Source organism: Rhincodon typus, chromosome 12, assembly GCF_021869965.1.
Source record: "Rhincodon typus isolate 14 chromosome 12, sRhiTyp1.1, whole genome shotgun sequence".
NCBI classification, from domain to species: domain Eukaryota; kingdom Metazoa; phylum Chordata; class Chondrichthyes; order Orectolobiformes; family Rhincodontidae; genus Rhincodon; species Rhincodon typus.
The window spans coordinates 14,143,301-14,163,593 of record NC_063343.1 but is presented as its reverse complement, the minus strand read 5'-3'; the positions used below and the strand labels follow the sequence as shown (position 1 = coordinate 14,163,593).

Sequence of the window (20,293 nt, the reverse complement as noted above, 5' to 3'; positions counted from 1 at the left end):
CCCTAACCTGTTCCTCCTCCCACCTATCCCCTCCTCCCACCTCAAACTGCACCCCCATCTCCTACCTACTAACCTCATCCCGCCCCCTTGACCTGTCCGTCCTCCCTGGGCTGACCTATCCCCTCCCTAACTCCCCATCTACACTCACCTTTACTGGCTCCATCCCTGCCTCTTTGACCTGTCTGTTTTCTCTCCACCTATCTTCTCCTCTATCCATCTTCTATTCGCCTCCCCCTCTCTCCCTATTTATTTCAGAACCCCCTTCCCCTCCCCCTTTTCTGATGAAGGGTCTAGGCCCGAAACGTCAGCCTTCCTGCTCCTATGATGCTGCTTGGCCTGCTGTGTTCATCCAGCTCTACACCTTGTTGTCTCTAGTTCACTAATATCCTTTAGGGCAGGAAACTGCCATCCTTATCTGGTAGGGCCTACATGTGTCTCTAGACCCACAGCAATGTGGTTGACTCTTAACTGCCCTCTGGGCAATTAGGGATGGGCAATAAATGTTTTTCTGATCAGTGATGCCCTCATCCCATGAATGAATGAAAACAAAATTGTAAGTTAATTTTGTGAGTAGCACATGAAATTCCCAAGGCAGGGCAGACAGGAATACAGAAAACAAAGGCATAAATAAATAAATAATTTACATGACCAGCACTTCATAAAGACATAGTGCAGTTCCATAAAATGTGTCACACATGATGTGGTAGGAAAACCTCAACATGTAATCAGACCAGCACCTTTGAATCCATATCCATTTTTGAAGAACCATTTAGTTGAGCGATGGTGGATTATGTTGGGCCATTACCAAAAATAAAAGCAGAATATCAGTATATCCTTACAATTACAGATGACAAACCAATTCCCAGAAGCTATTGCTTTAACAATAATTACGCCTAGGGTCATAGTGGAAAGGTTAATGCAGTTTTTTTAACTTATTTTGGACTACCAATTTAAATACAGTCTGATCAGAGTTCATACTGTATGTATAAATTTTTCCAGGAAATCATTAGCAGTTTGGGAATAAAACAATTGAGGTAAATTACATAATGTCCACAAGCATAGGGAGCTTTGGAGAGTTACCATCAAAGTCTCAAAACCATGATTCAGGTATACTGTCATGAATACCAACAGGATTGGGATAAAGGATTAGACTTCTTACTTGCTACTGGAGATTTCTCAGATGAATGTATTGCGTTTAGCCCCGTTTGAACTGGTTTATGATCAAGGGATTAAAGATCCAATAAAATTGATTCTGGACAAGTTCTTGAAGCAGCAAGATGATTCCTTAGAGTTGGATTACATATCTGTGTTTTTCAAAAGACTCACAGAAGTATGTAGGGTAGCACAGGATAATTTAAATAAACATTCAGCAACAAGTGTTTCAAGTGGAAGGTAAAGTGTTGATATGGTTGCTCTTACCAGGTGAACCTCTGAATGTGAAATTTGGTGGTCCACGTGAATTAGTGAGAAGGCTTAGTAAAGTAATTCAAGAATAGAAATAGCTGGAGAAACTCAGCAGGTCTGGCAGCACCTGTGGAGAGAAAGGAGAGTCTTAGTTTTTGGTCCAGTGACTCTTCTTCAGAATTGATTGTAGTTAGGAAAAGCTGAAGACAGGGTTTGGGGAGGGGAAGGAATAAACGATAGGTGGGGATGGAGCCCAGAGAGAGAGGAAAAAGCCGTTGGGCAGACAAAGGAATGGATCGTGGTGAGGCAGGGAGAAAGAGAAGCTGCTAATGGGGACTATTAGTGGTTGACAGTAAGTTGGCTGTGAAGAAAGCAGCGCATGCGATGACAAGATGTGGTGTGTGAGGGTGAGTAAAGGACGTGGAAGAAGATGCTCAGGCCCTAAAATTATTGAACTCAGTATTGAATCCTGAAGACTGCAGGGTCTGTAAGCGGAAAATGCGATGCTCTTCTTCCAGCTTGTGCTGAGCTTCACTGGAGCACTGTAGCAGGCCCAAGACAGATGTTGGCAAGGAGACATGATGGTGTCTTGAAGTGGCAGGCAACTGGAAGGTCAGGGTCTTTTGGCTGCCTAACTGCTGTGCTCTCTGTCTGGGCTTCATCTCCACTTATAGTTTACTCCTTCTCCTTCATCCCCTCCCCCTCCCCCTCACCAGTTTCCCCCAGTCTTCAGCATATATATCAACCTTTTCCTACCTGTAATCAGTTCTGAACAAGGATCACTGGACCTGAAACATTGACTCAGCTTTCTTTCCACAGATGCTGCCAGACCTGCTGAGTTTCTCCAGCAATTTCCAGTCTTGTTTCAGATTTCCCGCATCTTAAATTCTTTGTTTTATGCTTTATAAAGTGACTTATCTCATAAATACACCTGATCATAGGAAGAAGAATCAGTTGTATTGTATAAATGTGCTGCAATGGTATCATTGTAGGGAAGAGGGTAAGGAGAATGTGTCAGGTGGTAAATGGTGTTGAAAATTAAAGGATAATGAGAGTGAGGTGGAGTAAAAGGTGGACAGTTCTGAAAAACTAGATTTTATAGAGATTATAGAAAGGTGACTGCAGTAATGAAGTCGTATTCGTACTCAATTCCACAATTAGCAGATTGCGTTGATAAAGTTGGCAGTGCCTCATTCCTTTCTAAGTTTGATCTATTTAAGGGCACCAGTACAAGCTGTTAATACCAAGGGCTAAAGAAGTATCATTTTTTGTTACACCAAATGGTTTTTATCAATGTTGAGTGATGACATTAGGGTATAGAACACCTCAGCTACATTCCAGAAGTTTATGAATCAACTGCAGCTAAGTTTTACTTAGACAATATTGTGGTATATAGTAACATGTGGGGACAGCGCGTGAGACAAGTTAAAGACCTGCTTAAGCAACTACAGTTGGCTGGTTTAATGAAAAATTTAGCCAAAAGTTATTTTGGAAAAGCAAAATTAACTTGCCTAGAACATCTTGTTGACAAAGGCCAAGTGTTACCAAAGACAGCAAAAGTACAGGCTCGAATAGAACTCCCTGTTCTTAAAACTAAATGACAAATTGTGAGTTTTAGGAATGTTTGGATTTTACTGGAAATTTGCGCATAATTTCAGTACAAACAAGCAAATCTGTCATGGTCAGCAAAAAGTCAGGCAGCCTTTGAGGAGCTGAAGCTAATCTTAACAAATGATCCATTGTTAGCTGCCCTAAGTTTTCTACAGATCATAGAATCCCTACAGTGTGGAAGCAGGCCATTTAGCCCATACCGACCCTCTGAAGATCATCCCACCCAGACCTATTCCTGTAACCCTGCATTTCCCATGGCTGATCCACCTAGCCTGCACACTATGTGACAATTTAGCATGGCCAATCCACCTTACCTGCACATCTTTGGACTGTGGGAGGAAACCCACACTGACACAGGGAGAATGTGCAAACTCCACACACAGTTACTCGAGGCTGGAATTGAACCCAGGTACCTGGTGCTGCGAGGCAGTAGTGCTAATCACTGAGCCACCATGCTGTGTTCTAGATTTTTCAAAATGGCAATGGAAGCTCGTGACTTAAGGGTATGTCTTGTCAGAGGATGAGGAGTCGGGAATAGAGAAGCCAGTTGGACACTTCTGTAAGAAACTAAACCAGTATCAGAAGAATACTGTGGAAAAAGAGACTTTGGAATTGTTATTGGTTCTTCAACTTGTTGAAGTCTATGTCTGACATAGAAATAAGGAACATAAATTTACACTGATCATAATCCACTAGTCAACATTGAAAAATTTAAAACTCCTAAGATGGCGTCTTTTGTTGTAACCATTTACTGTAAAGATAATTCAAATACTGGAAAAGATAATGTAACAGATGCATTGTCCCAAGTGTAAAATTTTGGAAAAAGTTAAAGTTTTAAGTGATGCAAAGATTGTGTAATGAGGGAGGATGAATGGATCTAAGTCTTGTGTCATATTGTTAGTGTATTACATATTTTGTTACAAAACACATCTTTTGGAAAAAACAACAAAAACAGAAATTGCTGGGAAATCTCAGCAGGTCTAGCAGCATCTGTGGAGAGAAATCAGAGTTAACATTTCGGGTCCAATGACCATTCTTCAGAACTCTCCTTTTTTGAATTGGCATTTGATCTTTTCAAGAGGCATGTAAAGACCATGTCTTTAGAGTTCTGTGTTTTTTTAACTGTGACCTGCAATGAAAAGAGACTTTTGAAACCAGGACTGCAATGATTACTGCATGGTTTGAAAGCAAGTAACTTGACACCTGATACTTGTGAGTGTACCTACAGTACATGGACTGCAATCGTTCAAGAAGGCAACTCGGCACCATCTTCTCAAGAGCAACTAGGGATGGCAATAAATTCTGGACAAGCTAGTGATGCCCACATTCCATGAGTGAATTTAAAAGGAAACCTCGTTGTGAACAATATTTACACAGCTGTGTGATATAGCACTTGGTGCAGATGAACTGCTGCCGATGGGTTTGTACAAATGCAAATTTGGTTGACAACAAGTAACTGATTAGTAACTGGCCCACAAATCAATGACAAAGTTCTCCTGCCTATCAAGAATTACATGGTTGGTTCATAGATAACTGAACAGCTTGGGTCTGTGAACAAGATACAGGGAAGCCTTCATATTGTCATCAGCTTAAGAGCTCTCTCTGTGTTTTCTGTAGTAAGCTACTTTAAACCTGAAGAAAAAAGTTCTTTTCTTCAGTTGATGCTGCAAACTGTGACTTATAATTAATAAGCCAGAGACCTTTTATAACTGAACTCCACCTGAACTGAGCTGGGACCAATGTTCTCATGAAAAGGGTAAATAGGATGGTCAACAGGACTTTAAAGTAGAAAGTTGGGGGGAGGGGGAGGGGTGGTGGAAGGAAAAGGTAAAACTCCAAGAATTATAATGGCCAATGGGAAACAAAGTAGCAGGTTAACATCTGGGGTGTGGGGGTGGATTCAACTGCATGGAAAAGTTTGAAAAAAATGAAAAGTAAGGAAAACTCAGGAGCGTTTATTAAAGTCTCCAGAACACAAAATAGGTCAGTGTGTTTGGAAAGATTTAGGAATCAAACTTCAAGCAGATTCTCATCCTTTTATCCAATGCGAAGAGGGACAGTAAATACAGGACTGAAGGTTTTATATCTGAATGCACGTAGGATATGAAATAAGAAAAATGAGCTTGTGGCGCAGATCAAAATTGGCAGGTATGGTGTGGTGGGCAAGGGGATCAGGACTGGGAGCTAAATATCTAAGGATATGCATCCTATCGAAAAGACAGGCATGTGAACAGAGGGAATGGGGTTGCCTTATTAGTAAGAATTGAAAATAAACCAATAGCAAGAAGCGATATAGGGTCAGATGATGTAGAATCTGTAGAGTTGAGGAAACGCAAAAATAAAAAAATCATAATGGGATTTATGTACAGGCCTCCAGACACTGGTCAGGATGTGGGACACAAGATATGCCAGGCGATAGAAAAGGCGTGTAAGAAAGATAAGGTTATAGTAATTATGGGGGATTTCAATATGCAGGTGGACTGGGAAAATCAGGTTGGTAGAGGATGGCAAAAAAGGGAATTTGTGGGATGTCTAGGAAATGGCTTTTTGGAGTAACTGGAGTTACTGACTGCAGTTCTGGAGTTAGTGATGTGCAATGAGGCAGACTTGATAAAGGAGCTTAAGGTAAAGGAATACTTAGGAGCCAGTGACCATAACATGATAGAATTTACTCTGCAACTTGAAAGGGAGAAGGTGGAATCACATATAACGGTATTGCTGTTGAATAACGGCAACTACAGAGGGAGGAGCTGACCAGAATTGACTGGGAGAGGAGCCTAGCAGAAAAGACAGTGGAACAGAAATGGCGGGAGTTTCTGGGAGTAATTCGCGAGACACAGCGAAAATTCACCCCAAGGAAAAAGAAGCATACTAAAGGGAGGATGAGGCAACCATGGCTGACAAGGGAAGTCAGGGATAGCATAAAAGCAAAAGAAAAAGTATATAACATGGCGAAAGGGAGTGGGAAGCAAGAGGATTGGGAAGCTGACAAAGACCAACAGAGGACAATGAGAAAAGAAATAAGGAGGGAGAAGATTAAATATGTGGGTAAGCGAGCCAAGAAGATTGCAAGAGTTTCTTTAGATATATAAAGGACAAAAGAGAGGCAGAAGTGGACATTGGCCCACTGGAAAATGTCACTGGAGAAGTAGTAATAGGGAACAACGAAATGGCAGAGGAGCTGAACACGTACTTTGTCTGAAGTCTTCATGGTGGAAGACATGAGTAACATCCAAAAATTCATGAGGGTCGGGGGTGGGAGGATGCAGAGGTGAGTACGGTGGTCATCATCAAGGAGAGGGTGCTAGAAAAACTGAAAGATCTGAAGGTGGATAAATCACCTAAACCAGATGGACTACACCCCAGAGTTCTGAAGGAGTTAGCTGAAGAGATAGTGGAGGCGTTAGTGGTGATCTTTCAGGACTCACTGGAGTCAGGGAGGGTCCCAGAGGACTGGAAAATCATTGATGTAACCCCTACCCCGTTTAAAAGGGAGTGAAGCAAAAGACATGAAATTATAGGCCAATTAACCTGAACTCTGTGATTGGTCAGATTTTGGAGTCCATTGTGAAGGATGAGATTTTTGAATACTTGGAATTATGTGGTAAAATAGGGCAAACTCAGCATGGTTTCATCAAGGGGAGGTCGTGCCTGATAAATCTGTTAGAATTCTTTGAGGGTGTAATGAGCAGGTTAGATCAAGGGGAGTCAATGGATGTTATCTACTTGGACTTCCAGAAGGCCTTTGAAAAAGTGCTGTACAGGAGACTGCTGAATAAGATAAGGGCCCATGGTGTTAGAGGCATGGTACTAGAATGGATAGAAGATTAGCTGTCTGGCAGAAAGCAGAGAGTGGGGATAAAAGGATCCTTCTCAGGATCTCAGCCGGTGACTAGTGGTGTTCCGCAAGGGTCAGTGTTGGGACCACAACTTTTCACTTTATACATTAATGATCTAGATGAAGAAACTGATGGCATTCTGGCTACGTTTTCAAAAGATACAAAGATTGGTGGAGGGACAGGTAGTATTGAGGAGGCGAGTAGGCATAAAGGATTTAGACAGGTTAGGGCAGTGGGCAAAGATGTGGCAGATGGAATGTAACGTAGGAAAGTGTGAGGTCATGCACTCTGTAGAAAGAATAGAGGCATAGACTATTTTTGAAATGGGGAGAAAAATCAGAAGTCTGAAATGCACAACTTGTGAGTCTTAGTCCAGAATGTTCTAAAGATAAACTTGAAGGTTGAGACTGTGGTTAGAAGGCAAATACAATGTTGGCATTTATTTCGAGAAGGCTAGAATATAAAAGCAGGGATGTACTTCTGAGGCTTTACAAGACACTGGTCAGACCGCATTTAGGGTATTGTGAGCAATTTTGGGCCCCATATCTCAGGAAGGATGTACTGGCCTTGGAGCTGTTCCAGAGGAGTTTCACGAGAATGATCCCAGAGCTGAAAGGCTTAACATATGAGGAACATTTGAGGACTCTGGGTCACTCAATGTTATTTAGAAGGATGAGGGGGAATCTAACTGAAACTCTCAGAATACTGAATGGTCAGGACAAAGTGGATGTTGGGATGATGTTTCCATTAGCAGGAGAGACTAGGACCAGAGAGCACAGCTTTAGAGTAAAGGGAAGACCCTTTAGGACAGAGATGAGGAGAAACTTCTTCAGTCAAGGAGCGTGAATCTATGGAATTCATCACCACAGACGGCCGTGGATGCCAGGTTACTGAGTATATTAAAGACAGAGATAGATCTTAGAACGTAGAACATAGAACATAGAACATAGAACATAGAACAGTACAGTACAGTACAGGCCCTTTGGCCCACGATGTTGTGCCAAACTTTTATCCTAATCCTGAGGTCTATCTAACCTCCACCCCCTACATTATACTATCATCCATATGCCTATCTAATAGCCGCTTAAATGCCCCTAATGAGGCCGACTCCGCTACCCTCTCTGGCAATGCATTCCACACCCCTACCACTCTCTGAATAAAGAAACTACCTCTGACATCTCCCCTGTATCTACCTCCACTCACTTTAAAACTATGCCCCCTTGTAATAGGTACCTCCACCCGAGGAAAAAGTCTCTGGCTGTCTACTCTACCTATACCTCTGATCATTTTGTACAACTCTATCAAGTCACCTCTCATCCTTCGTCGTTCGAAAGAGAAAAGCCCTGGCTCTCTCAACCTTTCCTCATAAGACCTTCCCTCCATTCCAGGCAATATCCTGGTAAATCTCCTCTGCACCTTTTCCAATGCTTCCACATCTCTCCTGTAATGAGGCGACCAGGACTGGACACAATACTTCAGATGTGGCCGAACCAGGCTTTTGTAAGCTGGAGCATAGCTTCACAGCTCTTGAACTCGATCCCTCTATTAATGAAAGCTAACACACCATACACCTTCTTAACAACTCTATCCACCTGGGTGGCAGCTTTCAGGGAACTGTGAACATGAACCCCAAGATCCCTCTGCTCCTCCACACTGCCAAGAATTTTTCCGTTAACCCTGGATTCTGCTTTCAAGTTTGTCCTTCCAAAATGAATCACCTCGCACTTTTCAGGGTTAAACTCCATCTGCCACTTCTCAGCCCAGCTCTGCATCCTATCAATATCCCTTTGTAACCTAGAACAGCCCTCCGCACTATCCACAACGTGACCCACCTTCGTATCTTCTGCGAACTTACTAATCTACCCTTCCACTCCTTCATCCAAATCATTTACAAAAATCACAAATAGAAGAGGACCCAGAACAGAACCTTGTGGTACACCACTCATAACTGAGCACCATATTGAATATTTTTTGTCCACTACCACCCTTTGTGTTCTAAGGGTCAGCCAATTCTGAATCCAATCTGCCACATTTTCCCCTAGCCCATGCCTCCTTACCTTCTGCATGAGCCTACCATGGGGAACCTTATCAAACGCCTTACTTAAATCCATGTATACCACATCCACTGCTCTACATTCATTCAATTGTTTGGTCACCTCTTCAAAGAATTCAATAAGGTTTGTGAACTCTCACAAATCCATGCTGACTATCACAAATCAAACTGTGCCTTTCCAAGTGATCATAAATCCTATCTCTCAGAGCCCTTTCCAATAATTTGCCCACCACTGACGTAAGACTAACTGGCCTGTAATTTCCGGGGTTATCCCTATTCCCTTTTTTGAACAAGGAATTGGCCTCTCTCCAATCTTCTGGCACTATACCCGTGGACAGTGAGGACGAAAAGATCATCGCCAAAGGCCCTGCAATCTCTTCCTTCGCTTCCCATAGAATCCTTGGATAAATCCCACCAGGCCTGGGGGACTTATCTATCTTCAACTTCCTCAAAATTCCTAGCACATCTTCCTTACTAACATCAACCTCCTCTAGCCTACCAGCCTGTTTGACACTGTCCTCCTCTACAACTAGGTCCCTCTCAGTTGTGAATACCGAAGAAAAGTATCTCTTTTGGCTCCGTGCACAAATTCCCTTTACAATCCTTGATCTCTGGTCATTCTGTTATTCCTCACGTACGTGTAAAAAGCCTTGGAGTTTTCCTTGATCCTATCTGCCAAGGTTTTCTCATGCCCTCTTATAGCTCTCGTAAGCCCTTTCTTCAGTTCCTTTCTGGATAACTTGTATCCCTCCAGAGCCTTTTCTGTTCCTTGTTTCCTAAACCTTACATAAGCATCCTTCTTCCTCTTAACTAGTCGTTCGACCTCTCTTGAGAACCAAGGCTCCTTCACTCGACCGCATCTTCCCTGCCTGCTAGGGACAAACATATCGAGCACACGCAGTATGCATTTCTTAAACAATCTCCACATTTCAATCGTGCTCTTTCCTGACAGCATCTGTTCCCATTTTATGTTACTCAGTTCTTGCCTAACAGAATTATAATTACCCTTACCCCAATTATAAACCTTACCCTGCTGTATGTACCTGTCCTTTTCCATGAATATTGTAAAAGTAACAGAGTTATGATCGTTACCACCAAAATGCTCTCCTACCAACAGGTCTAACACTTGGCCCAGTTCATTGCCAAGCACCAAATCCAAAGTGGCCTGTCTTTGTGTTGGTCTGTCTATGTACTGTGTCAAGAATCCTTCCTGAACACACTGGACAAAATCCGCTCCATCTAAACTATTACAACTTAAAAGTTTCCAATCAATATTTGGAAAGTTGAAGTCTCCCATGAGTACAACCCTGTGACTTCTGCACCTTTCCAGTATCTGTCTCCCAATCCGCTCCTCCACTTCTCTGCAACAATTAGGGGGGTCTGTAAAAAAAACCTCAACAAAACCCCCTTTCTTGCTCCTGTCCGCAACCCAAACTGACTCTGTAGACATATCATTCTCGAACTGCCTTTCAGTAGCTGCTATACTAGTCCTGACTAGCAATGCCACTCCCCCGCCTCATTTACCACCCTCCCTATTTCTTTTCAAGCATCTAAATCCCAGAACTTCCAACAACCATTCCTGTCCCTGAGTTACCCAAGTTTCTGTAATGGCCACAACATTGTAGTTTCAAGTACTGACCCATGTTCTGAGTTCATCAGCCTTATTTCTGATACTTCTAGCATTGAAGTATACACACCTCAAAACCATCCCGGTGTCCACAATTACGCTCAATCGACCACATTTCTTTATTAACAACTAGTAGAAACTAATCAGTCACTCTGCCCTCTCCGCATTTCAAGTTAGTATTATTGCATTCTTACTCCCTGTAACTCTCTCAGCTCTCTTTGAAATCCTTTCCCTTCCTTATTTAGTGTAGGCATTGTTCTTTTACACTCCCTCCGAGTTAACAGACTTCTCTCCACTGCAAGGTGTTTTTCCCAGCTTGTGCTTTCTTTCCATATATTCCCCCTTCACTTTCATCTTCGTTGCCAGCTTATATCCTGTCCTTGCCATCCACTTATTGCCTTATCTCTCCTTTCAATGTCATTCACGTCCCTCCATTTTAGTATCACTCTAACCAGATTCTTGCTGCTCAATGAATTGATTTCAGCTGCTTTTCCCACAAGAGTTTTCATCCTCAACAAACAGCAACCGGAATCACTTTGAGTAGGAGTAGTGCTGGATCAGAACAACAAAGGCAAAGGGATTCAATCCTTACTATTTTTAATGAAGCATAAAAAAAACAGAATATAATCACAAAGTTATATTCTGCACAATCATAATGCAATTTGTATCTGTAATGATTTCCGCTCATTCATCTGCTTGTCTAAACCTTCCTCTTCCTTCAGCAGCTAGCCATTCAATTTCTGGGAAAGCAAAACAAAAGCAAGATTAGAAAAAATTCTTGGGTTAAATTTGGAAAAATGCTGGAGAAATTCCTCTCAAAACCTGACACACGCTGGAGGAAAAGCACCTGAATTCCAGTTAGACACTTTACAGTCTTCTGAACTGAATAATGTGTTCAACAATTTCAGACCATGAACTCTCTCTTCCATTTCAATACTTTGTTTCTTTCCCTCAGTATCAGAGTGGATCTTATTTTTTAACTTTTTTTTCCATTCAGTATCCATTTCTTCAGTCACGTGTCCTCAGTCTCCCTTTCCTTGGTTGCCCCTCCCTCAGTCCCTCTCCCCTCAATCTGTCCTCCTTCATTTTCCCCTCACTCAGTCATGCCTCCTTCAATCTCCCCTCCTATTTTAGCCATACCTCAGTTTTCCATCTCTTAATTTGTCGTCCTTACTATAATGCATCCTTACAATAAGGAATCTGAAAATAATTGCTTTCATATCATCAAATCGGGTGTTCTCAATTGACCATTGACAGAATGTTATGCTCCAACCCTACTGCTGTTTGTGCTAGTGAGGGCAAGTAAAATAGAATAAATGGCTAGATTACTGTGCTCCCCTCCCAGTTGGTAAGGCATTTGCAAACCTATTTGCCCTTCGGCCTTTGGAGGCCCTGAACTTGTCAATTAATGGGCTAGTGAAGGCCTGTTTCAACTGCCATCATAAGCAAATGTGCAGCTGATGAAGGAGAGTGACAGAGGCCAGCCTGCTTTTTCATCAAAAGCCAGCAAGAAAGAGGGACTAGAAGCATATAAATATAGAAAATAGGAGCAGGATAAGGCCATACAACCAGTTGACCCTCCTTCACTATTCAATATAATCATGGCTGATCATCCAACTCATTATGCTGTTCCTGTTTTCTCCCCACACGCCTTGATCCCTTTAGCCCAAAGAATCACATCTAACACCTTCTTGAAAATATACGATATTGGGTCTCAACCACTTTCTGTGGTAGACAATTCTATAGGATCACTGTTCTCTGGATAACTCAACTCATTCCTAAATGGCCAATCCTGTATCCTTAAGTTGTGACTCCTGGTTCTGGACTCCCTGATCCTTGGGAACATCCTTCCTGTTTTTACCCTGTCTAATCCTGTTAAAATGTATAGGTTTCTATGAGATCCCCCAGTCCCAATCTCATTCCTCTAAGCACCAGTATATATAACCCTGACTAATCCAATCTCTTTTCATTCATCAGCGGACAATGTGGAAAATTGCTCAAGTATGTCCTATACACAAAAAGCAGGACAAATCCGACCCGGCCAATTACCGCACCATCAGTCTCAATCATCAGTAAAGTGATAGAAAATGTCAGCAACAGTGCTATCAAGCAACACCTGCTCAGCAATAACCTGCTCAGTGATGCCCAGTTTTGGTTCCACCAGGGCCACTCAGCTCCTGTGCTCATTACAGCCAAATTTCAAACATGGGCAAAACAGCTGAATTCCAGAGGTGAGTGAGGGTGACAGGCCTTGATATCATGGCTGCATTTGACTGAGTGTGGCATCAAGGAGCCCAAGCAAAACTGGAATCAATAGGTGTCAGGGGGAAATCTCTCCGATGCTTGGAGTCTTACCTGACATATAGGAAGATGGTTGTTGTTGTTGGAAGTCAATAATCTTAGCTCCAGGACATCTCTGCAGGAGTTCTTCAGGGCAATGTCCTAGGCCCAACCATCTTCAGCTGCTTCATCAATGACCTTCCCTCTATCATAAGGTCAGAAGTGGGGAATGTTCAACGATAATTGCACAATGTTCAGAACCATTCGTGGCTGCTCAGGTACTGAAGCAGTCCATGCTCAAATGCAACAAGATCTGGACAATATCCAGGCTTGGGCTGACAAGTGGATATTGGCATTCATCCCACACAAATGCCAGACTATGACCATCATCAATAAGAGACAATCTAATGATCATCCCTTGATATTCAGTGGGGTTACCATCACTGAATCCCCCACAATCAACATCTTGGGTGTTAATATTGACCAGAAACTCAACTGGACTCACCACATAAACACAGTGGCTACAAGAGCAGGCCAGAAGCTAGGAATACTGCGGCGAGTAACTCATCACCTGACTCTTCAATGCCTGTCCACCAGCTACAAGGGACAAGTCAGGAGTGTAATGGAATACTCTTCACTTGCCTGGATGAATGCAGCCCCAACAACACTCAAGAAACTTGACACCAACCAGGACAAAGTAGCTCGCTTGATTGGCACTACATCCACAAGCATACACTCCCTCCACCACCGATGCTCAGTAGCAGCAGTGTGTAGTATCTACCAGATGCACTGCAGAAATTCACCAAAGATCCACAGAGAGCACCTTCCAAACCCACAACCACTTCTATCTAAAAGGACAAGGGCACCATACATATGGGAGAACCACCACCTTCAAGTTCCTCTCCGAGTCACTCATCATCCTGACGTGGAAATATATCACCGTTCCTTCACTGTTGCTGGGTCAAAATCCTGGAATTCCCTCCCTAATAGCATTGTGGGTCAACCCACAGCAGGAGGACTGCAGCAGTTCAAGAAAGCAACTCACCAGCACCTTCTCAAGGGCAACTAGGGATGGGCCAGAAATGCTGACCAGCCAACGCCGCCCACATCCCACAATTGAACAGACAAAAAGAAATCAGTACTGCTGTTCCAGGAATTAGCCTGCTGAACCTTCATTGCACTCCCTTCATAACCAGAATATTCTTCCTCAGACAAAGAGGCCAAAACTGCAAACAACACTCGAGGTGTGGTCTCACCAATGCCCTGTCCAACTGCAGCAAGACATCACTGCTACTGTACTTCTAGCTCTCACCATGAAGGCCAACATACCATTTGTCTTCTTCACTGCTTCCTGCAACTGTATGCTTACTTTCAGCAACAGGGTAACAAACATACCCAGCTCTCATTGCACCTTCACCTTTCCCAATCTATCGCCATTTAGCTGATCCTATTGTTGCTACCAAAGTAAATAACCTTATGTTTTTCTTATACTTCGTCTGCCCTGCATTGCCTACTCACTCAACTTGTTCAAATTATGTCATCTCCTTTGAGGGGGTTGTACACACATTAGGGAGCATAACATCCCATAAACGGTACTGCTCCTTTGGCCCTCCTACTCCTGGGCTCCAGAACCTTACATATCCAGTGCCCCCCACCTCCTAAGTGTCCCTAATCCCTTCCAAACCAAAAATGTACTTTTCAGCCCGACATTCATGTTCCTTGACAACAAGGTGCAGGGCTGGATGAACACAGTAGGCCAAGCAGAATCATAGGAGCAGAGAGGCTGACGTTTCGGGCCTAGACCCTTCATCAGAAAAGCTGTTCCTTGGACTGTTTGCGGTCCAGCCCTATCCAGTCCTGAATTCTGGAGTTGCTGAGACAGTGAAACAGATTGTCCCTGAGGGTGGCAGTCCTGAGGGTGGCTTGCTAAATACCATGCCCTGTTCAATAGGGCCATGAGTTTGTGGTGCAATGGGAATGTCTCTACCTATGAGACAGAGGTCTGGGTTCAAATCCCACCTGTCTTGAAGGTGTGAATGAACAGGGATGATGTAAAAAAAAGTATGAATAGTTTTAATTGACTTGGTCACTGCAGAAACATTTTAGAAAGCTGACTGTATCTTGACTGACTTTTTTTACCGGGTTATTTGGGGTGGTGGGGAGGTGGGGTTAGTGGAGCCAATGCTGCACTTCCCTGCAAAATTAACCTGTGCCTTCCCAATTACTCTTTCTCAACTTGGATGCTGGACCTTGTCCTTTGACCTAGGGTTTTCAGTATGATGTGAACTAAATGGATTGGCAATACTAGAGAGACTTGACCGCTGTGTAATAATGTAACAACATCGTAATACACCTCAATCCAACGCATTTACGTGTTTTTAGATCACAATTTTATGTAAGGTTCTGGAGCCCAGGCGTAGGAGGGCCAAAGGAGCAGTACCATTTGTGGGATGTTGTACAACTCCCTCAAAGGAGATAACATAATTTGAACAAGTTGAGTGAGTAGGCAATGCATGGCAGACGAAGTATAAGAAAAACATGAGGTTATTTACTTTGGTAGCAACAATAGGATCAGCTAAGTGGCGATAGATTGGGAAAGGTGAAGGTGCAATGAGAGCTGGGTATGTTTGTTACCCAGTCGCTGAAAGTAGATTAAAATTGAACAGGATAATGTAGGCACTGTTGTCTTTATTGTCTATGACTAATTTCATCCCAGGTGAGATTAGTTTTTTTGTTGCCTTCAGTCCTCCTGACTTCACAATATTCAAACAGTGCATTCTCCGTTGTTCTCTGCTAATCAGAAACCTCCTTTATCTTTCTCCAATCATAGTGTAATTTGTTAGAGAGCTGTGGAGATTCCAACACAAATGGATTTGGATAAGAGAGTGATTCATTATCTTCACATTCTCATGTAACACACTCACTGACAGGAGGTTCTTGGACCAGTGTTTTTGCATTCCTGAATGTCGCTGTCAAAATAAGGCAAATATCAGGAGAAACATTTATGATCAGTAACAGGCAGCCAAATTGCAAATCCACTTAAACGTATGGAGCTGTGTTTATGTCTAAGAGTGGCATGCTGTAAAACAGGTCACATCTCCAAAGCAGATTGAGTGACTGTCACCGCTAATGAGTCATGCTTGCCATCTCTTTGTTTATACTTATATGTGTCCAATAAATTTCCATCTTCCATATATATAGGAGCTGAACACCCCTGTACCAGGCAGTAAAACAAATCCTACTATCACTGCTTGTCAATGTATGTGATACAACAGTGGCAATGTTCTCTTGCGATCATCCACCCTGATGTTTCAGCTAGCAAAACATGAAAAGAAAAATAGATTTTGACTTGGAAATGGGGCCTATTTTGCTGAACATTTACTGTTAGATATTAAAGAAAGAAGTTTTTAATTTCTAGAAGGCCCTCCATGCATGCCAATTTCTTACTGAATTTCCTGCATTAAAACAGTGACTGCACTTCAAAAGTGCTTCACTTTGGCAGGCACTACATAAATGAAAATTCTTTTTTGCATGGAAGAAAAGTCAGGCTGGAGCTGCATGAAATTCTTTTTCAAAACCATTCTTGAAATTCTTAGAATAGCATTAATATGCTCTAGCTATTAATTCTTAAACAGTTCAACACAATTAATGCTTAGTGTAGCTGCCATTTTGTGACCTGAAACTGCAGAATTATCTGCAGCACCTCAACTTACTTATGGTTCCCAATGAGCTGTCATGGCCAAGATCCAGGTCTGCACAAGCCTTCAGATTGTGCGTGGCAGTGCAGACTGTAAAAGAGGGTGAGATTGTCTGTTCCAGAGGACCCTCATATTGTTCCCTTCTGAGACCAGACTGAGAGCTTGTAACAGAATTATGCTGTCACTTCTGACTTACTGTGAAGCAACAATCATTAACAATGCAGAGATGGCAATAGTTCTCACAGTTCTGCCTTTGATCCATACAATAACTTTAGAGCACATGACTGATCTGTAATGCTGACATATTCTGGCATTGTATCATTTGGCATCATGCATGATGCATTCTCGCTCCATTGAATCATGCATTGGCTAAAAGATTTGTTGAGTTGGTCCAAATTCACAATAGGAAACAATAGCTAATCCTACGGGGGATTTTAAATATCCGAATTGATTCCAGTGTTTGTCACAATTCGGATAAGGGGAGTATTATTCTTCTCATGACAAAGCCTTGCAAAACCTACGGATGAAAACAGACTTTTGTAACGTAAAGGTATAAATTGCGGACACAAATGAAACAATTCACTAAAAAAAGGTTGTAAAATCCAAAGATTTACTGAGGGCTGCAGTAACAATAATTAAAATTGGATTGTAAATGATTGCAGTTGTCAGGCTGTTGTAAGGGGTTTACTTTCAAAATGGTGTGGATGTATGTAGTGAAGAGATGAGGAACTGAAATTCACAGACCATATACACTGACAGCAATAATATTTCCATTGGCTTTCTATGTTCCTAGTGGATGGGACTCCTCATTAAGGCCATAAGGCAGAGGAGCAGAAGTTGGTCATTCAGCCTATCATGTCTGCTCCGCCATTCAATGAGATCACTGGTGATCTGATAACCCTCAAGTCTGTTTTCCTGCCTTTTCCCCATAACTCCCAATTCCCCTACTGATATAAAATTCTGTCTATCTCAACCTTGAATATACTTAATGACTCAGCTTCTACAGCCCTCTGCAGTAAAGAATTCCACAGATTCACTACCCTCTGAGAGAATACATTCCTCCTCACATCTGCATGTGCACTCTGAGATTATGCCTTCTGATCCTAGACACTCCCTCACAAAGACAAAAAAAAGTTTATATGTCTACTCTGTCAAGTCCTTTAAGAATCTTGTATGTTTCAATAAGGTACTAAATTCCAACGAGAATATGCCCTATCTATTCAATCTCTTCTTATAAGACAGACTCTCCATATCTGGCATCAGCCTAGCAAACCTACCAGACTGCCTCCGATGCCAATATACCTTTCCCTAGATAAGGAACCAAAAACTGTTCAGTGTTCCATCTGTGGTTTAACTACTGCCTTGTATCGTTTTGGCGAAACATTCCTTCTTCTGTTACCTTTGAAATAAAAGCTGCAATTCCATTTGCCTTTCCTACTACCTGTTGAACCTGGATGAGCTCATTAGGAGTTCTCAACCTAAACATTATTCTCATATCAGGTCTGCCCATTTCTGTTCACAAAAAATGAGGTGGTTGCAAGTGGGTTATAAAATGCTGGAAGGAAGTGTAGAAGACTTAGTAGATTTAGTTCCTCTAGTGCCATATGGGACAATGGACAGCAAGACTCTTCCACTGACCACAATCTATTGCAACCTCTTTCAGTCCAGCCAAAGTGGTGTCTCACTCTTAAAGGGTCTTCTTTGCCCAGCTGTGTCTTCTTTTTCCATCTTGAGATTTTTTACGCTCAGCAACAATGGTAGCCATCTCTGAGTTTACCGTGAATACACTTAGAATATCACAAACTCCCAAAACAGTGTCCTTGCTATTGGGTTTTAAATAGGTGTGTTGCAAATGAACTGATTTTGAGATGAAAGGGAATTGGGACAAAGATAGCTAATTAGCATTTCTCTCTGGTTCCATGGTTTCACATTATATTTCACATTGCTGTGTATAAGCATGGCAGAAGCCAATTTTGAAATCAGTTTACAGGCTTCCCCATAAATCAATGACCATCATAGGCTGATAGCAGGGGTTTTATGTAGTCGGCAGCATAAAAGGCAGCTTGACCTTTCAAGCTACCAATGTTGGATTCAGGAGAAAGATGGACTCTAGTTAAGTAGACAGATCCTTTGACCTTCCACAGAGTGTAGGAGACTTGGCCTGACATGGCCCAGGGAAGCAGAACCATCAGAACGAGCTTTACTGCTAATGTTTGATTTAAGAAATTCTATGAAAATTGAGGAAAGCCTATTGATGGTCATGTGAAGATGTTTCCACTTGCAGGTGATTCCAAAACTACTGACAGTAAATGTGAATAATATCAGAACTGAGAGGTTATAACTATGATGAGAGAATGTTTGCAGGTTTCTAAACACCTGCACAGACTTCTTTGGCCAAATGGTTGTAACTGCATGTAATTATAACTAACCAAACTCCAAATATTCCTGGTAAGTCAAGGTCAGGGTTCTAGCTCTGAAGTCGGAGTTGACATCTGCCAGGGTGCTTCCATCGGGTGGGTGTGGGTATACATTCCCCTACCCTGTTGTGTGGGCTGTAAGAGCCCTTTTGCTATCTTGGTCTTATCTGCTAGTAGGCTGATATGAAAATGGTTATGGGTGTGGAAAATGTGTTAATATTACAGCTTGTCAGATGTGATCAGCTTGTGAATCTTTCACTGCTGCATACTAATGGAATGTGTGAATAATGACAAAAAGCTTACAATGGATCTCTGGTAACAAAGAATACTATGAGCTTGCATTTAGGGTGTGCCTAACACATACCAAAAAATTAAACACCCTGTATGTCATCACGATTGCAATATCAATTGATGTGGAATCCACCCTCCAGCTTTAGGTCCCACAGCAGTAAGATATTCAGCTTTAGACATTGCTTGAGTGATAAATATTTGTCAGGACACTGGGTAGAATTCCCCTGCTCTCCTTCAAACAGTGTGATAGGATATTTTGCATTGACCTAAGAAGATGAGGCCTTCCTTGTTTCAACATCTCACCTGAAGATGGTACTGTACCTCTAACAGTGTAGCACTAACAGAGTTGGACTAGATCAAGTTCTAAAGTGGATCATGACTTAGAGACCTACCAGATGAGCAAAGGCTGACACCTAGATATCAGAGAATATAGGTGAGGAGGTGATGGTGGGAGCAGGGAAGAATATTGAATACCCAATAGATATTGCAATGTTGGTAACTTGTCTTCACATTGACACAGTTCCATGGATCACCAGCCCTCCTCGTGATGTGCACAATATTACAGGCAATGATATTATCTTTGGCTGTGAGGTGTTGGCATATCCCCTGGCCCTGGTGGAATGGAGAAAGAAAGGGAATGAGAACTTCCTTCCTGGGGATGATACGCATATCTCTATCCAGGTAAGAACTCTATTGCTATAGACTGCTTTGGAAATTAGATATGTGCTCTTGAACATTATAGTATCATTATTGTATTATTAGATATCATTACTGTGAGCATTATACTGTTATTTATCATATTAATATATTATAACACTTCTAATCAAATCTATCAAATATTATTATTGTTATTCGATATGTTCTTGAATATCGTTAAAAGGAAACATGATGCCACGGTTTTTTTTTATATCTGGGAATCATCAGAACAAATGCAGGAGGGCCAAATTTCAAAAATTATGCTGATTTGTATAGGAGAAAAGGTCTAGATTAGTTAACAAATCAACTCTGATTGGTTGAGATGCATCCATAGAGAAACCAATGGGTATCTATAGGCTCCCCAGGCTTCTAGATGG

General features: G+C 42.1%; 1 protein-coding gene across 2 annotated transcripts in view; it reads left to right on the top strand.

Annotated features, from left to right (window-relative positions):
* Nucleotides 1-20,293, top strand: part of LOC109912923 (kazal-type serine protease inhibitor domain-containing protein 1-like) — a 55,756-nt gene that overhangs the window by 17,693 nt on the left and 17,770 nt on the right. For both annotated transcript variants that reach the window (XM_048603717.1, XM_020512370.2), the window contains exon 3: nucleotides 19,741-19,901. In XM_048603717.1, the coding sequence (XP_048459674.1) occupies nucleotides 19,741-19,901 (161 nt within the window). The remainder of the gene's footprint in view (nucleotides 1-19,740; nucleotides 19,902-20,293) is intronic.